Source organism: Wyeomyia smithii, chromosome 1 (genome assembly GCF_029784165.1).
Source record: "Wyeomyia smithii strain HCP4-BCI-WySm-NY-G18 chromosome 1, ASM2978416v1, whole genome shotgun sequence".
NCBI classification, from domain to species: domain Eukaryota; kingdom Metazoa; phylum Arthropoda; class Insecta; order Diptera; family Culicidae; genus Wyeomyia; species Wyeomyia smithii.
In genome coordinates, this window is record NC_073694.1 from 30,107,357 (window position 1) to 30,128,945 (window position 21,589).

Below are 21,589 nucleotides of genomic sequence, written 5' to 3' on the forward strand. Positions count from 1 at the left end.
TTCGGTTTGTTGTACAGTAGAAAAAAGTTTAATATGTTTAACCTCCGCTCTTTCAAAATTTAAAGTAAATTCAACAGTTCTTACAGAAAAAAAAATGTTTTTTACATTTTGTATTAATTTTTTTAGGGTTATATTCCACTTTTCTGTACGAATTTCTTGTTCTGTTCCAACTCTATTGACTCATTTGTATTCGATTTTATTTTTTAATCCGTCATGGTTTTTTAGATTCTTCTTTTTTATCTAAAAATTTTCTTTTATTTATTTTAATAACATTTCTTGTTTTTCTCTGTTTTCTTTGTTACTCCAATTTACTTTTTTACTTCTCTTTCTGTTGTTGATTAATTCTTTTCTTCTTCCCATGTATTTTCCTTGCTCTTTTTCTTTTTCTACTATTTTTCTTCCACTTCTTTTTCTACTATTTTTCGTTTTTTTGCTTACGATTATGCTTACATCATTTCTTTTTCTTTTTCTTGTCTTTTTCACTCCTCTTCTTTCCCTTCTTCTTCTTTTGTCTATTTTTTGCCAACTTTTATTTTCTTCCTTGATATTTTTTCACTTAGCTTTCTTTTAAAATTCTTTCTCTTTTTTTCTTTACCTTTTATATTTTTATTATTTTGGATCTTTTTTTTTCGGTTCCTTAAAATTTCTCTTTGCTGCTCTTTATTCCATTTCTTTGTTGACGTCTCTTTTTTTCTTACCATTTTTTTAAATTTTTTGTTTCTCATTCCTTTTCGCTTCTCTTTCTTTTGTTGATTTTTTTCTTTGTCTTCTTTTCATTTATTTTCTTTGTTCATTTTCTTGTTTTCAAGTTTGTGACTTCTACTCTCTTTTCCTTTTTCTTCTATTTTTCGTATTTTCTTTTCTCCTCTTCATTTGTTCCTAGTTTGCTTACATCATTTCTTCTTCCTTTTTTACCCTTTGCCTCTGCTCTTCTTTCCCTACTACTTCTTTTATCTACATTTTGACTACTTACATTTTCCTCCTTGAAGTTATCAACATTTTTCTTTCTTCTAAGTGTCTCTCTTATCTTTTTGTTGTCTTATATTTTTGTTTTCATTATTTTGGATCTTTGTGTCTTCTTCTTCTCCTTCTTTGTCTCTTATATTAATTTTTTCTTGATATACTTTTTTCGTGTTTTTTTTATTTCTTTTTTTTTGTTATTTTCCGTTATTTTTGATTACTTCTGTTCTTCTGTCAGTATGCTTCTTATTATTTTTTTCGTTCTCCCATTTTTTCTGCTCCTTTAATTTCTTTAATTTTCTATTTCTTCTATTTTTTTACTTTTGTTTCTTCACACTTCTTACTTTTTCCTTTTACCTTTTTTCCACTGTTCGTCTTCTGATTCCTATTCTTGCCTACTTTTATTTTTCTTCCTCATATTGTCATTATAATTATTCATTTCAATGATTTCTCTACATTCTCTTTTCTTGTCTCTCGTTTATTTCACTCTACTTTTACTGCTCTTATTTTTTGCCAACTCCTATTTTTCTTCGCGATGTTTCCTCCACTCTTCTTTCCATTTACTTTTTTCTTGTTCTTTTTTGTCTTTCATATGTTATATTTCATCATTTTGTTACTTTTTTCTTTCTAGTGTTGTACTGTTTAACTTGTGTTGTTTTTTTGTGCCCCTCATTTATTGTTTTTTCTTTGCTTGCTTTGTTTTCTTTTTCAACCCATTTCTCCTCTTTGTTTTCCTTTCTTTTTTTTTCGTTGTGTTTTCTACTCCTTTTTTTCTCTTGCTCCTATTTTCCGCTTTTTTTTTCATTCTATTTTAGATTTTTGTCTGCATTTGTTCTTTTTGCCTCCGCCTATTTCGCTGTTTTTTTTCTTTTATCTCATTTTCGCCACTACTATTTTCCTTCCTAGAGTTTCTTCTACTCTTCTTTCTCCTTACTCTATTCTTCTTTAAATTTGAAATTTTTTTTTTCATTTTATTCTGGTTTTTCCTTTGTTCATTTTATATTCTTTATTTTGCATGAAATTCCTCTTTTTTGTGTACCTTCTTAGTTTTTTTCCTCGTTTTATTTTTTTGGTTTTTCACTGATCCTGTTTCTTCTATTTCTTTTTCTTTTTTTGTATTTACCTACTTCTTTTCCTCCTCCTTCTACAATTATTTTCGTTTTCTTTCATCTCCTTACTGCCTATGTTTTTCACTCTTCATGATGTTTTCATGATCACTCTTTTTTCACTGAATATAATATTTGATATTTTCTTTATTATCATTTTGGCTGATATTCTTTTCTTACTTCTTGTTATTTCATCTATTTATGGTTTTCGCTCCCCTCTCTTTTTTTCGTTGTTATTTTTTTTTCTTCTCAATTTTCCTCTTTGTTTTTGTCTTCTTATTTTTTTATCTTACTCATCATTGTGTTTTCTGCATTTCTTCTTCTTTTCTTCCACTTATTTCACTATTCGTCTTCTTCTTTTAATTCTCTTCAGCTCACTACTGTTGGTCTGTTTGAAGTGTTCTCCAATATTTTTTTTCTTTACTCTCTTCTTTTTCCACTTTGTCATTTATATTCTCTGTTTATCATTTTGGCTTTTTCTTTTTAAGCTTTTTTGTTTTCTATTTTCACTGTTTCCTTGTTTCCTTTTTTTGTTTTTCTTCTTTATACTTCTTCTTACAATTTTTTCCTCTGTTTTTTCTAATCTTCTTTTCTTCTCTACTCCTTGTTTGTACCTTTTTTCAATTTTACTTTTCATTTTCTCTCTTCTACATTTATTCTAATTGTATCTTATATATTCTTCCTCTTTTGTGTTTCTGTTTATCTTAAATTAATCTACTTTTCCTTCTCTTTTTTATTTGTTCCTCTTCTTCGTTTGTCCCTTTCTTTTGCCTACTTCTGTTTTACTTTTTGATATTTCTTTCACTCTACTTTCTGTATTCAATTTTATTCTTCTTTTTCGTCGTTAATATTTTTTCCATTGTTTCGTTTTTTTTCTTATAATTTTATTTTATTTAATTGCTTTTCCTTTTTTTACTTCTTTCGCTTTGTTTTCTTCTGTTTTTTTCTATTCATCTATTCTTATTCTCTTTGCTTTTCTTTTTCCGTTTGACTATTGTTTTTATTTTATTTCTTAGCATCATTTTTTGTTGTGTTTTTATTCTTTGTCTTCCCTTACTTTTTTACTTGTTTTTTTTTTGTTTTTTCTTTTTCTTTCCTCTACCTTTATTTTTTCCCATGTATTCTTCAGCCTCTTTATTCACTGATTTTCTCCTCTTTTATCACAATTCTTCTTTTTCTGCTTCTTCTTCTTTTCCTTCTTATTCTTCTATCACCTATGTTTTGCCCACTTTTATTTTCCTTCTTGATGTTTTTTCCCGCTTTTTCCTCTCTAGTTACTTTGTTTTGCTTTCTTTATTAATTTTGATTCTCTTTCCTTCTCTTCTTCCGTTTTTATTTTTCATCTCCTTTTTCGCATTATTTCTGTAGCGATTTCTTATTCCAAGATAAAATTTCGTAGTACAATGCAGTTTCTTAATGTTGGAAATCATTTTTCGTCATTTTCTTCTCCAGTGTTTTTTAACAAAATACTGAAAATGGCGCACCGTATAAATGGGGACGCAATGTTAGTAATGTATAAAGTCGCAAGAACGAATAATCGAAAATGCAGTTATGCAATTGCACAAGAACGGTAAACAATTTTTAATGTTCTTGTGAGTTACAGGTGTCATTTGGTGCTATTAGTTTTTTTTTTTATCAGGGCAGAGTTATGAAAGGGTATGTGTTAGTAGTGTATTGATAATTCCAAATATTTTTAGAGACATAACGATTTGTTTGATCACTGTGACGTCTTCGGCAAAGTTGTAGATAATAATTTTGTCTTTTCGCATGAAATATATACCGTGAAAAAAAAGTTAAAATAAAAAAATAAAAATAAAATAGAGTAAAAATAATTTCCTTTTCAAATTTATTTTATTGTGCGCTCCTATATTCATCTCAGTACCTATATTCATCTCGTCATGCCGTTTTGATCGATTTATCGTCAAGTTTTACCATATTTTCAACGAAAAACTTTCAACCACTTGACAAAATCGAGAAGCAAATAGATTTACCTTCAAAAATTTGTAGAAATTTGACGGTAAATTGAACAAATGAGAGAAATAAGATGAATATAGGAACCTAGCCGTTGAGATGCGTAATGGAGCGATTACCCTTTTCGTTTTCGCCAGGCCAACAGCTTTGCCAAAGACACTATATCGATCAAACAAACCTTTTCGGCTCTAAAAACATTTTAATCATTAATAAGCACATCAATAACACTAATCAACACGGATTTTGCCATAAAGCTTAAACTGGAAAACTATGAATTTTGGTGCCCCTTACGAGATGGGAGTGCATCAAAAGACCGCAGAGTAATTGCTACCCGGATTCGTCGCTCCTATGTTTGCTCAAGGAAAGTTTCAAAGGAGGCGCGAGGTTAGTAGTGAATAAAATCGCGAATACACATATTCGGTAATGGAGTTGCATAGTATTTTACTTTTCCATAAATTGTTTATTGGTAAAGTATCTGTTTTTTAGTACCACCATATAAACTAAAGTGAGTTAATCAATACAAGATCGAAAAATAGTTCACTGCCTTTTTCGACCTCTCCTGTCTGCTCTGGTAATCATCGTGTTGCTCGTAAACATGTACTTAGTATCTAAAAGTTCTGTATGACCACAAAATCCACATTCTGGGGAGAGGGAGGACGTTGCAAAAATGAAGCATGACGCTGTGCAACCGGTACTTAGGCAAACCTCACCCACAAAACGATAAAAATCCACTTTTCCTTTTACACACCGGTGAATAATGAATAACCCGAAAAGCGGCGGCAGCATTTTGCCTCGTTCCACCGTCAGGCACATTAAGAGACGGCTACCCGAAGAGGAGCCGTATGCAATGGAGAATGCATGAAAATTACCATCCTCCTCACCGGCCCCGGAGTTATGATGATACATTTATGCGATTGCTGAAATGTGCTTAGCCACACGCCATCCACAACAACACCGATGCCAGCAGAGACGCCATAACTTTGCGTGCGCAGTCACATTCGTCTCGAAACAATAATAAAAGGATAACGATGTGCAATCCCTTCTTAGTAGGAGCTGAGTTGCGTTCGGTTAAACAAGCCACTTTCGAGTCCTATTGGACGTGGTCGTACGCACGGGAGAGATTTGTTTGGGTTTGAACTCAAAACCCCTCCCTATCCAAAATCCTGCGTGAGGTCCATGTGGACGGGTTCATGGTTTCCGAAGAAAGGGATGAACAGTTTCAACACAAAATTGAAGACATGTACGACGATGTGGTTTGTGTACGCCCGAGAGCAAATCAGAGTTCAACAGTCTGGGAAACCGATATAAATACTGTGAAAGGTTCGAGGCTTGTTATCATTTCTATTTTTTACCTACCTGGAATTTGCAACCAAGTCAGCAATGTCACAGCTGCCACGTAACTTATCAGTTCCATTTTGGCTTGCAGCCTTATTTACTTTAAACTACTATGTAAAGCACTAGTTTTGTTTCGGGTTTCGCCACTTTCACAATTCTCAACACTCGTTAATTAGATTCCACATTCAGTTTCACAAAAACGGGTTCGGGTCCCAAGACGAGATCAACCTTCATAAACCACGTATCACCGGGGTCAACCGAGTTAACTTGATTAAATTGACCACCGCCGTTGTTGTTGTTGTTGCCCGAATCGTCGCACTTCCGTTCTGCTGGAGTGACGGACGCGATGCCACCTGCTGCTGCCTACTTGTACCACTGCTGCCGGACGGTAACATAATGACTCGCTGGAACATACCGCGCGCCGGTCAGCATCGGCAGCAACCGCTGGTAGTTCTGGCCGTATTCGTCCTACCACCGATGGCCGCCATTCAACCGTCGTCCGACCGTTCCGGGTTCCGCCGCCGCCACTAATTCAGATACTAATACCGGCTGACCGAGTTGCTGCTGGTTGGTGGAGCTGAGAGAAACAAAAACAGAGAGAAAAACAGACAGAACGGTAAATGGAAAAGCATTCCACAAAAATAGCAGTCGCTACTGCAGCAGATAATTCAGTTTTGCCCATCGTACAATTTACGATTCTATTTTCCCGCTGCTTTTTTATGATGATGTCGACGTAGTTTTTTTGGTACGGAATAAAACGATTCGAAAATTCACGAGGCATGCACCGATGCGATGTGACGATACTACTACCAGCGGACAATTTGTAAAATTATAAAGTGAACTTGTCTTTTTTAAAGAATGATTCATCCAACTGAACCGATCGAGTGCAAGCATCAGCTTCCTTCCGTCGGGAACCGGCTTTCCGGAGAACAAAACCACTAATTCAGGCCATCCAGGACAGGAGCTTTTGTTATTAATGTTTTATGATGTGTTCATGCGCAGCCAAACACTCGTCCGTTGTTCAGTTTCGGAGATCAGCTCCGAGCTGATAGGGAAGGCGAAAACAAAGGCGAGAACAACGGTCGGTTTGGACGAGACAAAAAAAGCTAACATGTGACTCTTGAGCGATAAATTTTTCGATTCTGATACGAGCAAACAGAGCGTCAACCGAATCTTGTTTGGCCTGGTTTGCAAACACAGGCGAAATTCCTAACAATTGCTGTCAGCTGTTGAACATTTTAATCGGGTCAGGGAAGGTTTCTGACAAAAATTCCTGCTGTCTTTAGCATGTTGGCCACGCTGGAATTGAATGGCATGGAAATCTTATGAATTGTCAAGAAAGAGAAGTCTAAGTGCACAAACGCAGGTCGTACCGTGAAGACATAGCAAATCAACTCTGCAGTACACATCCATCTTGGGTCGGCGGCCGGTAAATTTTGCTCAACAAGAGTGCACACCACTTGCCTGTTGTAACTGAAACAGTTCATAAAAAATAATTTGTGTTCAAATCCAATGAAAATAACAGAAACTGAAAAAAAAATGTAGAAAGGTGATGTCCAAGACACGACCGTACAACAAACGTAGTACTACACAAATTTCATCACTATCAGTAACCAGTGTGCAACACCTCAAGTGAGGTTCCCCGTAGCTGCCGATATCACACACTGGAGAATTCTCCATTCAAGCTATTTCGCGTTCTTTCACGCTGTGTTCCTTGCTCGCATTCGCTCCCGAGATCACACACGCGTGCCTACTCTTTTACTCGCGTGTAGTCCCCTCCTCGCAACCAGCACAACCAGCAGAGTGCGATTGTTTCAAGATGCATTACGATAGTTTCTGAGGGACCAAAAACATTATTTCAAATAGGGTAAAGAACTTCTTCGGTAGCGGTTTGCTTCGGCTGGTTTTGCGTTAGACTGCTATAAAAAAACTTACCAAAGCAGTCCGATACCCTACACGTTCCAGTATGCGATACTTTACAGATTCTTCCCCTACGTTCGGCTGTCGGTGCACGTAGCAAAACCGGGTTGATGAAGAAAGCATTTTTGTTTTCGAGCACAGTTTTTCAAGCACTTTTCCTAGTCGAGAAATTTTATGCGAGTACTCCTACTCGCTAGCAGGAACTCGCGTACTCTTTTGCAGTCGCTGATTTGCAATACAAGAGAGATTTTGCATGTCGGTGCGTGCTTGCAGCTACTCAAGGGAATGCATGAAGAAGAAAGAGTATCTTGAAAGCGCGTGTGCAGAAGACTTGAAAAGCATAGCATATGTCTTGTTCTCAAGCAGAAAGGAGGGTAAAGATTATGCTTCTCGCTCGCTTTGCAACGCTGTCAGTAACATTTTAACGAGAAATTTTAACTTCAATAATATGATTTCGAGGCGCTAAAAAGTTCCATTGGTGTTTCACAATGGTGACACTGGCAAGTTTATTTAATTGAACTGCAGTTAACGAATAGACTATAAAGACTAAATTTCTGCATGCTAGCATTTATACGTTACTACTGAAAGTTATATTACCGATTGGCGTGTCGTTATGCATCGAAATAACAACAACAACAAATAGTTTACAAAGTCAAGTCGTCGTTTGTCGTTTGTAATGTCGGCTGTGCTGGCAAAGAAATGTTTGATTTTAGACAACCCATGTTAGTTACCAATTTTTGAATCGATTGTTGTTGTTACAAGAACTCAACCGTAAAAGAATTTCTGATCGATTGAGCTTGAGCTTTAATAACCACACTCTCGAAAAGCAACAAAGACGATTTTTGTCGGGAAGACCCTGCTGGGAGGAATTAACGTGCCATGGATTCTTGATTTAATGGACGTGAACGTGCTGTCACATCCAGTGCGTTAACGAAATTTTTTGAGAGTTAAACAACACAGGATGGACTACTCACAAAACGAGCTTATGCGTACTACGTGCATTTTATTCAATAGACATTAACGTATGCGGTAAAAAATGAACTTTTTTCGGATAGTAACCAAAAAATATCTAAGACAGATAATTGAGTTTGATAAATTTCCCATGGAAGGTAATTATGTTAGCTTACTCGCAAAAAAATCTACGCCCTTGGCGGCCATGGCAAACGAAAACATGCGTGTAGGCACATGTTCCAATTGTTTCTTTGTTTTATTTATAAATTCCTCCTCAGTTTTCGCGACGAAATTCTTAGGGTAGATCTTACGCTTCAGGCTCGCCCAGAATCCTCGACGGGACGCAACTTGGGTACGCTAGGCGGGTTCGCCAACTTGAGCACCACATCGATATTCAGCCGCTCTATCTCGTCCAGCGATCGCTTTGAGTAGTGGGCCGCGTCTTCAGTATTATGGTATTTCTTGATGAACGACGCAGCTTCCGGCAGGCACTTCGTACTATAAATTCCCCCGTTCATGGCCAGTCCAGAAACGAAAGAAGAGCAGCTTTGACATCCTTTTCTCGCTGATTGTCAGCCACAGCATCATCTTCTTGGGGAAGAGGGAGGTAAAAAATGAAGAGCTCTGCCAGTCGTTGCCATCCAGGGCGAGACAGGTCTCGTCATCCATCACTACCGCAACGTCGTGATTTGCCCGGAAAATCGGCACGAACCAAAGAGCTCAACCTAGATCTGGCTATCGTCGACGCCAAGTGCAGCTGCAGCAGAAAAAGAGCGAAGTCGATCAGCGATGTGACGTTCTGTAGCTCGGGACTGATCACAAACTGGATGGTGGCTATACTAATAGAAAGTACCAGTCGGTCTTGAACCGATCCACCAGATAATACTAAGGATCTGGGCGGACGAACAAATGCCGAACGACTGGTTGGAAGGCCTCATATGCCTTATCTATAAGAAGGGCCATCGATTGGATTGTGGCAACTATCGAGGGATAACGTTGCTCAACTCCGCATATAAAGTGCTCTCCCGTATCCTGTTCTTCAGATTGAGACCGTTAACGGAATCCTTTGTTGGCGAATACCAGGCTGGTTTTCGACAAGGGCGTTCCACGACGGATCAAATCTTCACCCTGCGACAGATCCTCGATAAGTTCCGGGAGTACAACTTACCGACTCACCATCTGTTTGTGGACTTCAGGGCGGCATATGACTCAGTGAAAAGAAACGAGTTGCGGCAGATCATGCTGGAACACGGTTTCCCTACGAAACTAATTAAGCTGAGTCGTATGACACTGGAGGGATCAAAATCGTGCGTACGGATAGCTGGCGAGACATCAGCCGCGTTCGTAACGTTGGATGGACTGAAGAAGGGGAATGCGCTCTCCAACTTACTGTTTAACATCGCTCTTGAGGGTGCAGTACGAAGAGCAAATGTGGAAAGAAACGGTACGATCATCACGAAATCTCACATGCTTCTTGGCTTTGCGGACGACATCGATATCATCGGTATTAACCGTAAGGCCGTGGAGGATGCCTTCGTACCTTTTAAGAGGGAAGCAGCGAGATTGGGGCTTGTCATTAACTCTGCCAAAACGAAGTACATGGTAGCTGGCAGAGAGCGTGGGAGTCCCCGTGGTAGTGGTGCTGAGGTGGAGATAGATGGGGAACGATTTGAAGTGGTTGATGAATTCGTTTATCTTGGTACACTTGTGACATGTGACAACGATATGAGCCGTGAAGTGAAACGACGAGTTGCAGCTGCGAACAGGGCTTTCTACGGATTGCGTAACCAGCTAAGGTCCCGTAGTTTGCAAACTCGCACAAAACTAGCGCTGTATAGGACGCTGATACTCCCGGTGGCCCTTTACGGACATGAAGCATGGACGCTAAAGGAAGCTGATCGACGAGTGCTCGGAGTTTTTGAGCGTAAAGTTCTGCGATCGATACTTGGCGGTAAACTGGAAGATGGAGTGTGACGCAGACGCATGAATCACGAGTTGTACCAGGTATACAAACATGCTGATATAGTGAAGGTAATACACTGGAGGAGGCTTCAATGGGCTGGACATGTAGCCAGAATGCCTGACTAGAGAGCCTCCAAATTATCTTCAGTAGAGAACCAGGAAGAGGCCGTCGGCTCCCTGGTAGGCCTCGCACGCGGTGGATGTGCGCGGTGGAAGAAGATGCGCGATCTGCTGGTGTACGGGGAGACTGGAGAACGGCTGCCCAAGATAGAAGAAGCTGGACATCTCTAATTCGTTCGGCCCTAGACCGGTGAACGGTCCGTTAGCCAAAAGAGTAAAGTAAGTACCAGTCGGTCTGCTATAGCGTAGACCATAACACGAGACGGCAAGTGACGGGTAGTGTTGATATTCCAACCATTCGCGGCTGGAAAACATCGCACTTTGATGCCGATGTATTTGCGGAGACAAGTAGAAATGAACACAGGTGTATCAGCGTCTACAGAGGCAACTGTTGGGCTACCACAAACCGTGTTGAGACCAAAAAGGCGGTAAACTATACGAACGATGAACTCATTGAGATCGTCACGGTCACGGACTGCGGAGGTAGCACTCCAATGTAAAAGCATCTCGTAAGAGATCGGAATTTCTTGCAAGCATAGTTTCGCCATAAAGGAGAACCGTACAGAACGCACCAACGGGGTAACATTTGTAAAATACTCTTCCACGTAACTCTAAAAAATTTATTTCTTCGTTTTTCTCATATAAACCCAGCTTTCCTGCGGGTCTCATATGAAAAAGTGCGCCATAATGACTAAAATGCTTTAGAAGCTGTAGAATTGTCAATGGCTCTGCCCATCATGTAAATAATTTTGTAGGTGACGTTGAAAACGTTCTCACATTCCAACTTGTCGCTTTTCTTATAAAGTGGGAATTTTACTCGCTCCTTTCACTCCTCAGGTAGTTGTTCTGTATCCCAGATTTTGACTATCATCTGATGCAAACAGGAGGTGGTTTGTCTTCCTCATCCGCTGTGCTGACGAAGTCGTTCCTCCTACCGTCTTGGTCCTGTGCCTCTGCGCCATTCAGGTGTTCGTTGTTATGCTGCTTCCACCAATCGATCACCTCCCGTTCATCCATCAAGATTCCTCCATCCTTATCCCGACACATTTCGGTTCGTGTCACAAAACCTGCACGAGATGCGTTCAGTTTCTTGTAGAATATACGTGTTTTCTGAGAACGACATATTTTCTCACACTCCAACTCTTCCCGGAAAAATGGGTCTACTGTCTTCGTTTTTGTTTATAGTATATTAAGTTTTGGCTGGTTCCTTCGTTGTAGCATGAATGCCTGCGCTGCATTCAAAATTTTTGGAATGGCTGCAGTCATAGTTAACAAAACGAACACAAATAGTCCGTTTTCAACATTCCTTGTCAAACCCAATAGAAGTAACTTCCGGGGTTCCTCAAGGTTCTCACCTGGGCCCTCTTCTTTTTATATTATAAGTAAATAACATTTCCTTTCTTCTTAAATTAATACATTGCTTGTACCTATATGCTGACGACATGAAGCTTTTTATAGAAATACACTCAGGTTTTTTTTACGCGGGGGATACGTACCTCGTAAATAAACCGCGTTAATTCAAAAATCCGCGTAAAAACCTCGTAAAAAAATCCGCGTATAAAAAACCGCGTAAAAGAACCTGACTGTAATCAATGCAGAAGAATTCGAAATACTCCAGAATGAAATTAATGTATTCTACACTTGGTGCAACAAAAGTCAATTGCAACTCAATATTGAAAAATGTACTTCAATAGCCTTAGTAACACCACTAACAGACATTTTCTTAGGAAACCAACCAGTAGAAAAATGCAAAATCGTAAGAGACCTAGGCGTAGTCTTAGACTCTAAACTTACATTCATAGAACATTATAACACAATAATCAACAAAGCCAATAGTATGCTGGGCTTTATAGAACGCTTCGGCCATAACTTTCAAGACCCATATACAATCAAACTATTATATATTACATAAGTCCGACCAATTCTGGAGTACTGTAGCATTGTATGGAATTCCTTTATTGTAACACATGAAGAACGCATTGAAATTGGACAGCATTTCCCTTACCATCATATGAAGCACACTGCATGCTTATAGTCATACAATCACTTAAAGAACGCCGCGAACTTTCAATGCTTTATTTTATCAATAACATTATTTCTCAACGCGTGCAATCTTCTAATTTATTATCGCAACTAAATTTTTATGCACCCAGTCGTCAATTAGGAAATCGTAAAATATTTTCGGAAAACTCTCACAGAACTAACTACCCAAAAAATGGCCCAATAAATCGCATGATGCGTCACTATAATCAGCACTGCGAAAATATAGACATAACTATGGGCAGAAATCAAATCAAAAAACGACTACCTACTGGAAATAATGTATAGAATATAAGACAACATTGTATTATTATAACTGTAGTCTACATTTGCTTGACGAAATAAAAAAAATTTTGTTCAAGGAATAAATGTAGTAATGAAGATAGAAAATTAAATTAACTGAAAATATGATTGTAGATACTACGAAAAATATAGTTCAGCAGGTGAGACTCGAACCCACAACTTCCAATCTCCGGTCAGATGTGTTATCGTTACACCACCGCAGAACGTTAAAGACGTAGTTCTAGAATCAAGTTTTGTATCGCTTATCCAATTCTCGCACATCATACATTTACTCAGTAGAGACTATTATTTATAGCCGGCTATTATTTCTACACCCTTAGTGGAAGTTGGAATGACTTCTCAGTGTGAGAGATAGAAACGTGTCAGCGAGTTGCCACCTCTACCAGCAGCAACATCGACGTGCGTCACAAACATTGTTACTTTTTTTTTTTTTCATTTATTCCTTAAACAAAAAAATAAATATAGCATGACTTTGCATAGAGTTTTTAACGTGCGGTGGTGTAACGAAACACATCTGACCGGAGATTGGAAGTTGTGGGCTCGAGTCCCACCTGTTGAACTATATTTTTCTTAGTTTCTGCAGTCATATTTTCAGTTATTTTAATTTTTATATCCTCATTACTACATTTATTCCTTTAACAAAAAATTAAAAATAGCATGACTTTGTTTAGAGTCGAAAAAAGAAAAGAAATAAATAAATAAATAAGTTCTGTTTAAAATGGTGTCGAAACAGAAAGCTTCCCGCAAGCGTATTTTACAGTTCTTATTGAACTGCACAAGAATATTGACAAAGTTCACGGTCAGCTGTTTTGAAGGCGAAAATCTTCCGGGTTCGACTGTGTATAATTTCTTGCAAACCTCAACAATAATTCGTCAGAAAGTTAGTGGAAGGCCGGCCAAAGTAGTGGACAGAAAAGTACTTTTTCCTTCTTGTCTGAATCATGGTTTAAGCCTAGTAGTTTGATTATAAATCAGGATGTATACCAGAACGAATGATTGAACAAAATCTTGATTCCATCTATCCAAAAACTGGTATGGTGTTTTCGCAGGAGCAGGAGAGCATAACAAAATCATAACTCATCAATAACATAATTAGCTTTGGGGACTTATCGTGTTATTCGAAAGATATTCACGTTTCGTACATGGATATGAAAATATTATGAAATTTTGATATCATATCTCGCTATGCCTTTAATAGGATATTTGAGTTGCTTTTAAATATCTCATTAAAGTAGGTTTTTAAGTGAAAATTGTTCGTTATTGATTATTTATACTATATTCAGTTATGCATTTAGTGTTAAATGAATTGGAAATATCTGAATCGGTCATTTTTTGTGATTTTTGATTCAAATTATTGGTTTGTGTTTGAAATATCAAGCTTTGCTATTCATATAGTCTTGGAGGAACAATATTTTGGTATTATTTTTTGTTATTTTACCAACTATGTAAGCCATATTAAGATCAAAAAAAGGTGTATTGCCAATTACTGGTTGAGATATTATAATAGTATTTTCTCCTGCTTGGGTACCGATGAAAATTGTATGTTTTGGCGAAATAAAACATCATCACATTTCTTTAAAAAAAAACACAAAAGTTTCTGAACAAACACTCGAGTCGAGTGTACCCCAAATACGCAACCCAACGAATTTGCCCTAGTGTCACCCAATCGAAGATATCTTTGGGATTTTAAGTTGCTCCGGTGCAAAAAAGGCTGGTAATCAACGAGCTGCAAACAGTTGATTGATAAAATCAAGAAATGCATTCGAAAAGACGACGTGAAGATCAATCAACGCTCTTGTTCCAGCATCATAAGAAGACTCCATCGAAAGGCCATAGACTTTTCTTAAATGTTCATTTTTTCATTCATAATGGATGTTTCTTCATGAGAAACAAATTAGTTTTTTTTTTTTTTCAGGTACATCTGCTTTTCTTGACAGCAATAGGAGAAAATCCAAAATTTTAGTTGTCACCCATTACTTTTCTTTTTAACTTTTTGACTTTTTGACATGTTTATCTTCTACATTTAATTGGTCAAAACACCATGCCGGAGACAGGGAGATTGCGGGTTCAAGTCCCGTCGGGATGCGGTATATTTTTCCAAATCTGTATCATATTTCCAGTTCGCTTATATTTCGTTCTTCCTCTACTCACATACTGTCTGCTTAATGAACTTATCTTCTACACTCTTATATTTGTACCAAATACAAATTTCATGTGAACTAAACATTGAAAGTCACTGACTCTTATATTTTTCGGGTATTTGCACTTGAGTAACTTAAAATCCCAGTTAACGAGATTGCTTCCATGCTGCTGCACAACCGCAGGAAAATTACATTTTCAAATTTCTCACATATGCTCTAACGAAAAAAATCTCTTCAACAAACTACCCAAAGAGAATTCCCCCGAGCGAAATAGGATAACTTCAGTCGGCCGAGAATATATATGATCGAAGGCTTCCCCAGGAGCAAAAGCATAGGCAAACTCAAACAAAAAAAAAATAAAAGCTTCACAAATTTTCCAACCCTTCAAAAGCGCCCCAGAAATGATTGATGAGGTCGGGATAGTTTGGCTTGAGATAGTTCATTTTCACCAAACATGCTAGATATGTTATTCCAGCGCTCCTGCTTCGTCTCACCCTCTCGTATCCGCTCGATACATTTCACGAAGGTATGATGATGCATTTATGTTTCCAGAACCGGTTGAATTCCGCCATCGCTACTCGCTGCAATTCCGATCGTCGCCGTTTGTGTTTGAGTTCCAGCCGCAGGAAGAGGAATGTAGGGTAGGAAGCCCAGGCTCCCGAGGAAGGGGGGAAATAGTTGAACAGCAAAATTTCCGCCTAGAACTGCATCATTTTTGTGTAGTCCTAATGGATTGAGTTCGCGTCTCGCTTGCACATACTCCCGCACACAAACACACACTCATCACTAGTTGGCGATGACGCTGTTGGCAGTATTTTTCGAAATGGTAGTTTAGTAGGTTTTTCTTTCTCTCTCTCGGCATTGGCATCGGGGGCGCATAGTTCCGAACATATCTACCCCCCTGTTTGCCGATTTTATGGCAGTGCAGTACAGTAGTGCTCTTCAGATCAAATGGTGGTGGTTTGGTGAGAAGCTAAAGCTTTTAAAATTTCCATCAAACTTTAGTGCAAACAACTGCTCTCGGGCGGTGGATCGTAGCCGAAATGGCGTTTGTCTCTGGAACCTATTGGCACATGTGTATGTGTTTAAATGTATGTGCAGCATGACAAACACAACCGGAAAAGAAGCGGGTACCGCGAGGGGTGAGGGTGAATGTAAGCCGGCGGGGGTGTAGAACCATCCAAACAAGATCGTAAACTTGAGCGCAAATGCATCATCATCATCATCACCACCGCCATCATCATCCATCCACCAACGCCATCGCGAACCGGCCCAGAGTCGGTTGCTGTTGTCCGAACCCCGGGCTGGCGGTGGTCAGAAGTGAATAATGGCTCCTGACTGGCCGGACCAGTTTCAAATGAGCTCAGCTGGCGAATATGGATCAATTACTTTTTCCCGCACCGGAGGTTTTTTCATGTACTTCACAAATTTGCTCTGATAGCGCTTTTGCCGGGCTGAAAGTGCACTTTTTCTGGCTGTAAGTGCCGCGAGCGGTGCTTCTGCTGATGCTGGAGTTGCATTCCTGGACGAATTATGCTGGCAAACAGGCGCGCGAATGTTTAAACATTTGTGTTCGCCAACATAAATCCGTTAGAACCTATTATTGACTGGTTATCAAACTTGTCGGTTAATACAGACTAAACTATATGACAACATACACTGTTGGAACAACAATTGAAGCTCAGTTTGAGTGCACTTTATTAACATTAACATAACTTTGAACTCTACCGCAGACTTCTGATGTGCACTATAAACTGTTGTTCAGTCGAGTGGCCCTCATAGCTTTTTAGGAAATTTCGAATATAAAAATATTCTGCTCGGTCTTTTTTTAAGTTTTATTCCAATCTGCTGGATCAAATCCAGTTTGATCTCTCATTGTTCAACGGTAATTGTCGTTTAAATTAGTTCAGTTTTTCTATTTCAAGCAGTAAATGTGGAGTTGACGATTGAAAAATACATTTATCATGCATTTACTCAGTACAGAGTATTGTCTGGTGGCTGGCCGTTGTTTTCATGACTCTCACGTCACAGTGGGATTAACTGCATCAGTAAGAGAACGAAAAGCGCCAGTCTGCTGCCGTCTCTCCCAACAAAAAAACATCTTGATGTTTTGGTCCGTCATTAAATATTTATCTTTCTCATTTTAAATGACTATAATGCAAGTCAAACTATTATTATTTCTACTTCAAGCAGTTAGTGTGGAGTTGACGATTGAAAAATGTACTAATTGGGCAAATAGTTCTGTTCGCGCCAAAACTCCCGCCTCAGCTGGGCATTACTGTCATCCGTGAGTGACCAGCTGAGGCCCAAGCGACGCTGGTTTGCGCGCGATTATTTTAATCTTTGTTCTGGGTAGCGAACCTATACATTAGAGAAATGACAAGACACTCACCGTTAAGGCAACTGTCAACATCAAAACGGATAACGGCAATGCAAATTTATACAGCTCGCCCGTTTTGATGTTGACAGTTGCCTTAACGGTGAGTGTCTTGTCATTTCTCTAATGTATAGGTTCGCTAGTTCTGGGTCAACAATGCTGCCGTCCGAGAGGCAGCCTATAAAAGCGCTCTTCAGAGCAGCGCCAGTGTTAGTCGTTAGTGGTTAGTCGATAATCGTACGGTGGCAGCGCCGTCACGCTGCCCCGTTGTAAATATTGTACGGTATAGAATAAATGTAGTTAAGTAAAGACTTGCGTTTGCGTTCGCCGGGAAAAGAAAACTTGTCCCTGGGCCTTAATTGCCCATCGTGATGCCAGAGGGCGAAATCAATAACACACAACGTAGGGCCGTGCGCGATCATATTTGGTGCCGTGACCAGGATCGCGCCAGTTTGGCATCAGTGCTCGAGTTACGAGAAGTTTTCGATTCCGCGCGCAAGTGTTAAACAGAGTTGTTCTCGTCGTGTTAATGAACAAATCATCGCAACCACCGCAAATAGTTTTGCTGGGGCACTTCGAGTGTCAATTTTTACTAACCGCGACGTCACACTCATCAAACCAAACCTACGCAGCTGGGTAAAACGTTGAAGTTTTTTTTTTACGCTATCGATTAATTCCTCACGCGTTGAATGTCAGCCGACAGTTAGCAGTCGGTAGTCAGCAGTGACGCAACGCTGTGCCAGTCTTGCCGCAACGCAATGGCAACAAGAATAATTGCTAATGTGCGGTGAGTGAAAACAATAGCCAGATGTAGATTTGTACGTACAAAAGTGAGTGGAATTCGGACTACAAAGTTGAGTGAAGGTCAAACGGACGTTTGTTTTATGAATTTGCAACCGACAAAATGAAAATTAGAAGTGAACATTTTCGGACAATGATTCTCGTGTGCTGCTTTTTTACAAGAAGTAGAAAGTTGCCTTCAGCAATTGGCGAAGTATGCCGTTCGCTAATTTCAAGGAATGCTGATCAACGGGACGAATCGACACTCATCCGTTTCATCATGGGCAGCCACAAGCTAAAAGTGGCCAGGCGGTTCCAGTAATCGATGCCTCTAGGGGTAGCGCGTTTAGGTCAACCGCGGCGACCGAAAACTGCTGCCCCACAATCCTGCTTAGTTAAGTATTTATTTTTATATGCAACAATGTAGTACGTTTACGCTGTGACAATTTTTAGTTCGCGTCAGTCACCTGACTGTTTTCGATGGAGTTGAGTCTCCACCCGGACCGCTGCGTCCACGAGTTTTCGGAGTCGAACCTCCGCCTGGACCTCTGCGTCATTATGCGTGTTTGGAGCCGTGCCTCTCCTTGGATCCATGCGTCCCCGCCATGGAATGGTAAGCAGCCGTGCCTGCTTTCGATGGAGCTGTGTATTCATCCCGGACCCACGCGTCTGTACAGAGTGATGTTTATGGAACAGTGCCTCTATTGACGGACCTCTGCGTCCACGCTACTTTCGGAGCCGTGCCTCCACCCTTTCGGAGCGATGCCTCCAGGAGCCTAGCCTCCTTTGTGTGAATATTCGGAGTCGTACCTCCACCCTTCGGAGCCCTGCCTTCTCGTGTAGATAGTCGGAGCCGTGCCTCCACCTGCCGGACCCCTTTATTCGGAAAACGTTGAAACCCATGGGGTTTCAAGGGGGGGAGTATGTTCGCGCCCAAACTCCCGCCTCAGCTGGGCATTACTGTCATCCGTGAGTGACCAGCTGAGGCCCAAGCGACACTGGTTTGCGCGCGATTATTTTAATCTATGTTCTGGGTCAACAATGCTGCCGTCCGAGAGGAAGCCTATAAAAGCGCTCTTCAGAGCAGCGCCAGTGTTAGTCGTTAGTGGTTAGTCGATAATCGTACGGTGGCAGCGCCGTCACGCTGCCCCGTTGTAAATATTGTACGGTATAGAATAAATGTAGTTAAGTAAAGACTTGCGTTTGCGTTCGCCGGGAAAAGAAAACTTGTCCCTGGGCCTTAATTGCCCATCGTGATGCCAGAGGGCGAAATCAATAACACACAACGTAGGGCCGTGCGCGATCAAGTTCTAATTAACGATTTCCCCAGTTAGTACATTTTTCAATCGTCAAATCCACACTTACTGCTTGAAGTAGAAATGATAATAGTTTGACTTGCATTATGGTCATTTAAAATAAAAATGATAAGTTCAGTAATATCTACAAAATAGTAAATGCACAATTGATAAAACATATTTGCACCAATTTTGAAGGTAAATTACATGAGAGATGTAAATTACATGAGAGATGTTAAGCTCACAAACTAAATCTATGTTTTCGTCATTTCTTCAACATTTTTGTTTTTCATAATGTTAGTTGAATTTACATCTCCTCATTTTTTTTCTTTATAGCCTTGTGTTGACGTTTCTGCTAAAATGCTTGAAGTTTTTTATTAATTGACTGTTTGTTTGATGTTTTACACTATTTCAACTTGTTTTTTTTTCCTTTTTCCGTTTATCGCCTTGTTTTGGCGGTTTTTTCTTCAGCTTTTTCGATTTTTATTTTTTTTTTATTTATTTTTTTATTGGTATGTTGGAATTTATTCTCGATTTCCTCAATGTTTTTCTCTCTTATGTTTGTCACATTTTTTAAAATTTTTTTTCACAGTTTGTTGCTGCTTCTGTCTATTGATCATTTCGCCTTTCTTATCAATTTGTTGACACCTTTTGTATAATTGTTCACTTTTGATGACTTATTATTTGATTTTTTGTTCTACTTTTTCAGTTAGGTTTTACCCATTTTATTCCTATCTATTTATCGCCTCATTCTTGACGCAAAGACGATAAACAGGTTGGAAAGAAGGCCAGTTGGGGATACCCAAAATGAAATATAATCAAAAAAATTACGAGCATAGTTTATAAAACGCAAATTTTAAAGCAAAGTTAAAATCAAGGAAAAAAAATTAGTATTTAAAAAATGCTCTTCTTCTTGGTTCAGCCATAGTGCACATATTCAAATTTAAAGACGACTGTGACATGAAATTTCAAGGAAAATACGGCTGTTTCAGTCTTAAGGGTGTATCAAAACGCTACTATGTCTTATGTCCGACGTTTCGGCCTTTGGACTTGGTCTTCCTCAGGGGATATAAAGTGGTACCGTTTTCCGTTCAGCGTACAAAGCTTTACGATAGGTTGTTACGATAGTGTAAGTTAGAGTTCATCTTGGTGTTACCAGAGGTGCAATAAAAAGCCCGAGAAAACGAATTAAATCCACCAACGCATCGTGCTTTGTGATGTGGTACTTTGAAGGAGAACCTATCGATAGCTATGACAACCTATCTTAAAGCTTTGTACGCTGAACGAAAAACGGTACAACTTTATATCCCCTGAGGAAGGCCGAGTCCAAAGGCCGAAACGTCGGACATAAGACAAAGTAGCGTTTTGATACAAGACTGAAAAAGCCGTATTTCCCTTGAAATTTCATGTTACAGTCGTCTTTTAATTTAAATATTTAAAAAATGCCAAAAAATGTAAAAAAACTGTGTAACAAATATGTCAGAAGGGATGGTTAAGGTAAAATTTCGGTAAACAAGTCAAAAACGAATACCAAAAAATAAAAACATGGTGGCAAATGAATCGAAAGGAGGCAAAAACTAGTTGAAAATAGTATAGAACAGTGAACAAACAAATCAATAAATGAGAAAAAGTAACAAAAGTGTAAAACAATTTAGTATTAAGGTTGAATTTGCAACAAACAATGTCAACAAGAGGCTATGAAATAAGAAAAAACAAGAATAAGATGCAGAGTGAGCTGAACAATAGCAAAAAAACAACAAAATGACATGTGAAATGGGTTAAAAAAATAAAAGACTAAGCATTGGCAAATCAACAAAAATGAAATAAGATAAAGTGAATTTAAAAACCACTTAAAATTCAGATAAAATTTGAAATTCAAAAATTTGATCTCTATTGAGAAAGGTGAAAAGTAGAAAAAAGTAGTAAATAGTAAAATATAAAATCATTAACAAATCGAAAAATAAATAAAAAAAAGTTGCAACCATAGTTCAAACAAAAGTGAAAAGAAATTAAATAAGAACTTAAAACAACTACTGAATGTTCCAATTAAGAATAACAACTTAGAATAACAAATTTCCACAGAATTTATATAAATAAGTAGACGAAGAATAAAAAAAATTGAGGAGAGAAAATACAGTCATACCTCGATATAAGGCAACTTTATCATAATTTTCGTTACGTTATATCGAGTTACGTTATATCGAAAATTCTTGATGGTTACTCAGAAGTGCGCGAAAACTTATTTCCCTTCGCCCAAAAGTATATATAAACCTGTATTTTGTCTCTTTAAGACAATTTCGTAGACAAACAAAACCAGTCACAAAACAT

The 21,589-nt window shown here is 38.7% G+C and overlaps 1 protein-coding gene across 2 annotated transcripts in view; it reads right to left on the reverse strand.

The window, feature by feature from the left end:
• The window catches only part of LOC129718299 (carbonic anhydrase-related protein 10), a 196,184-nt gene that overhangs the window by 97,372 nt on the left and 77,223 nt on the right, over positions 1–21,589 (reverse strand). For both annotated transcript variants that reach the window (XM_055668942.1, XM_055668941.1), the window contains exon 2: positions 5,394–5,949. In XM_055668942.1, coding sequence (XP_055524917.1) covers positions 5,394–5,451 — 58 coding nt within the window. In that variant the 5' untranslated portion in view covers positions 5,452–5,949. The remainder of the gene's footprint in view (positions 1–5,393; positions 5,950–21,589) is intronic.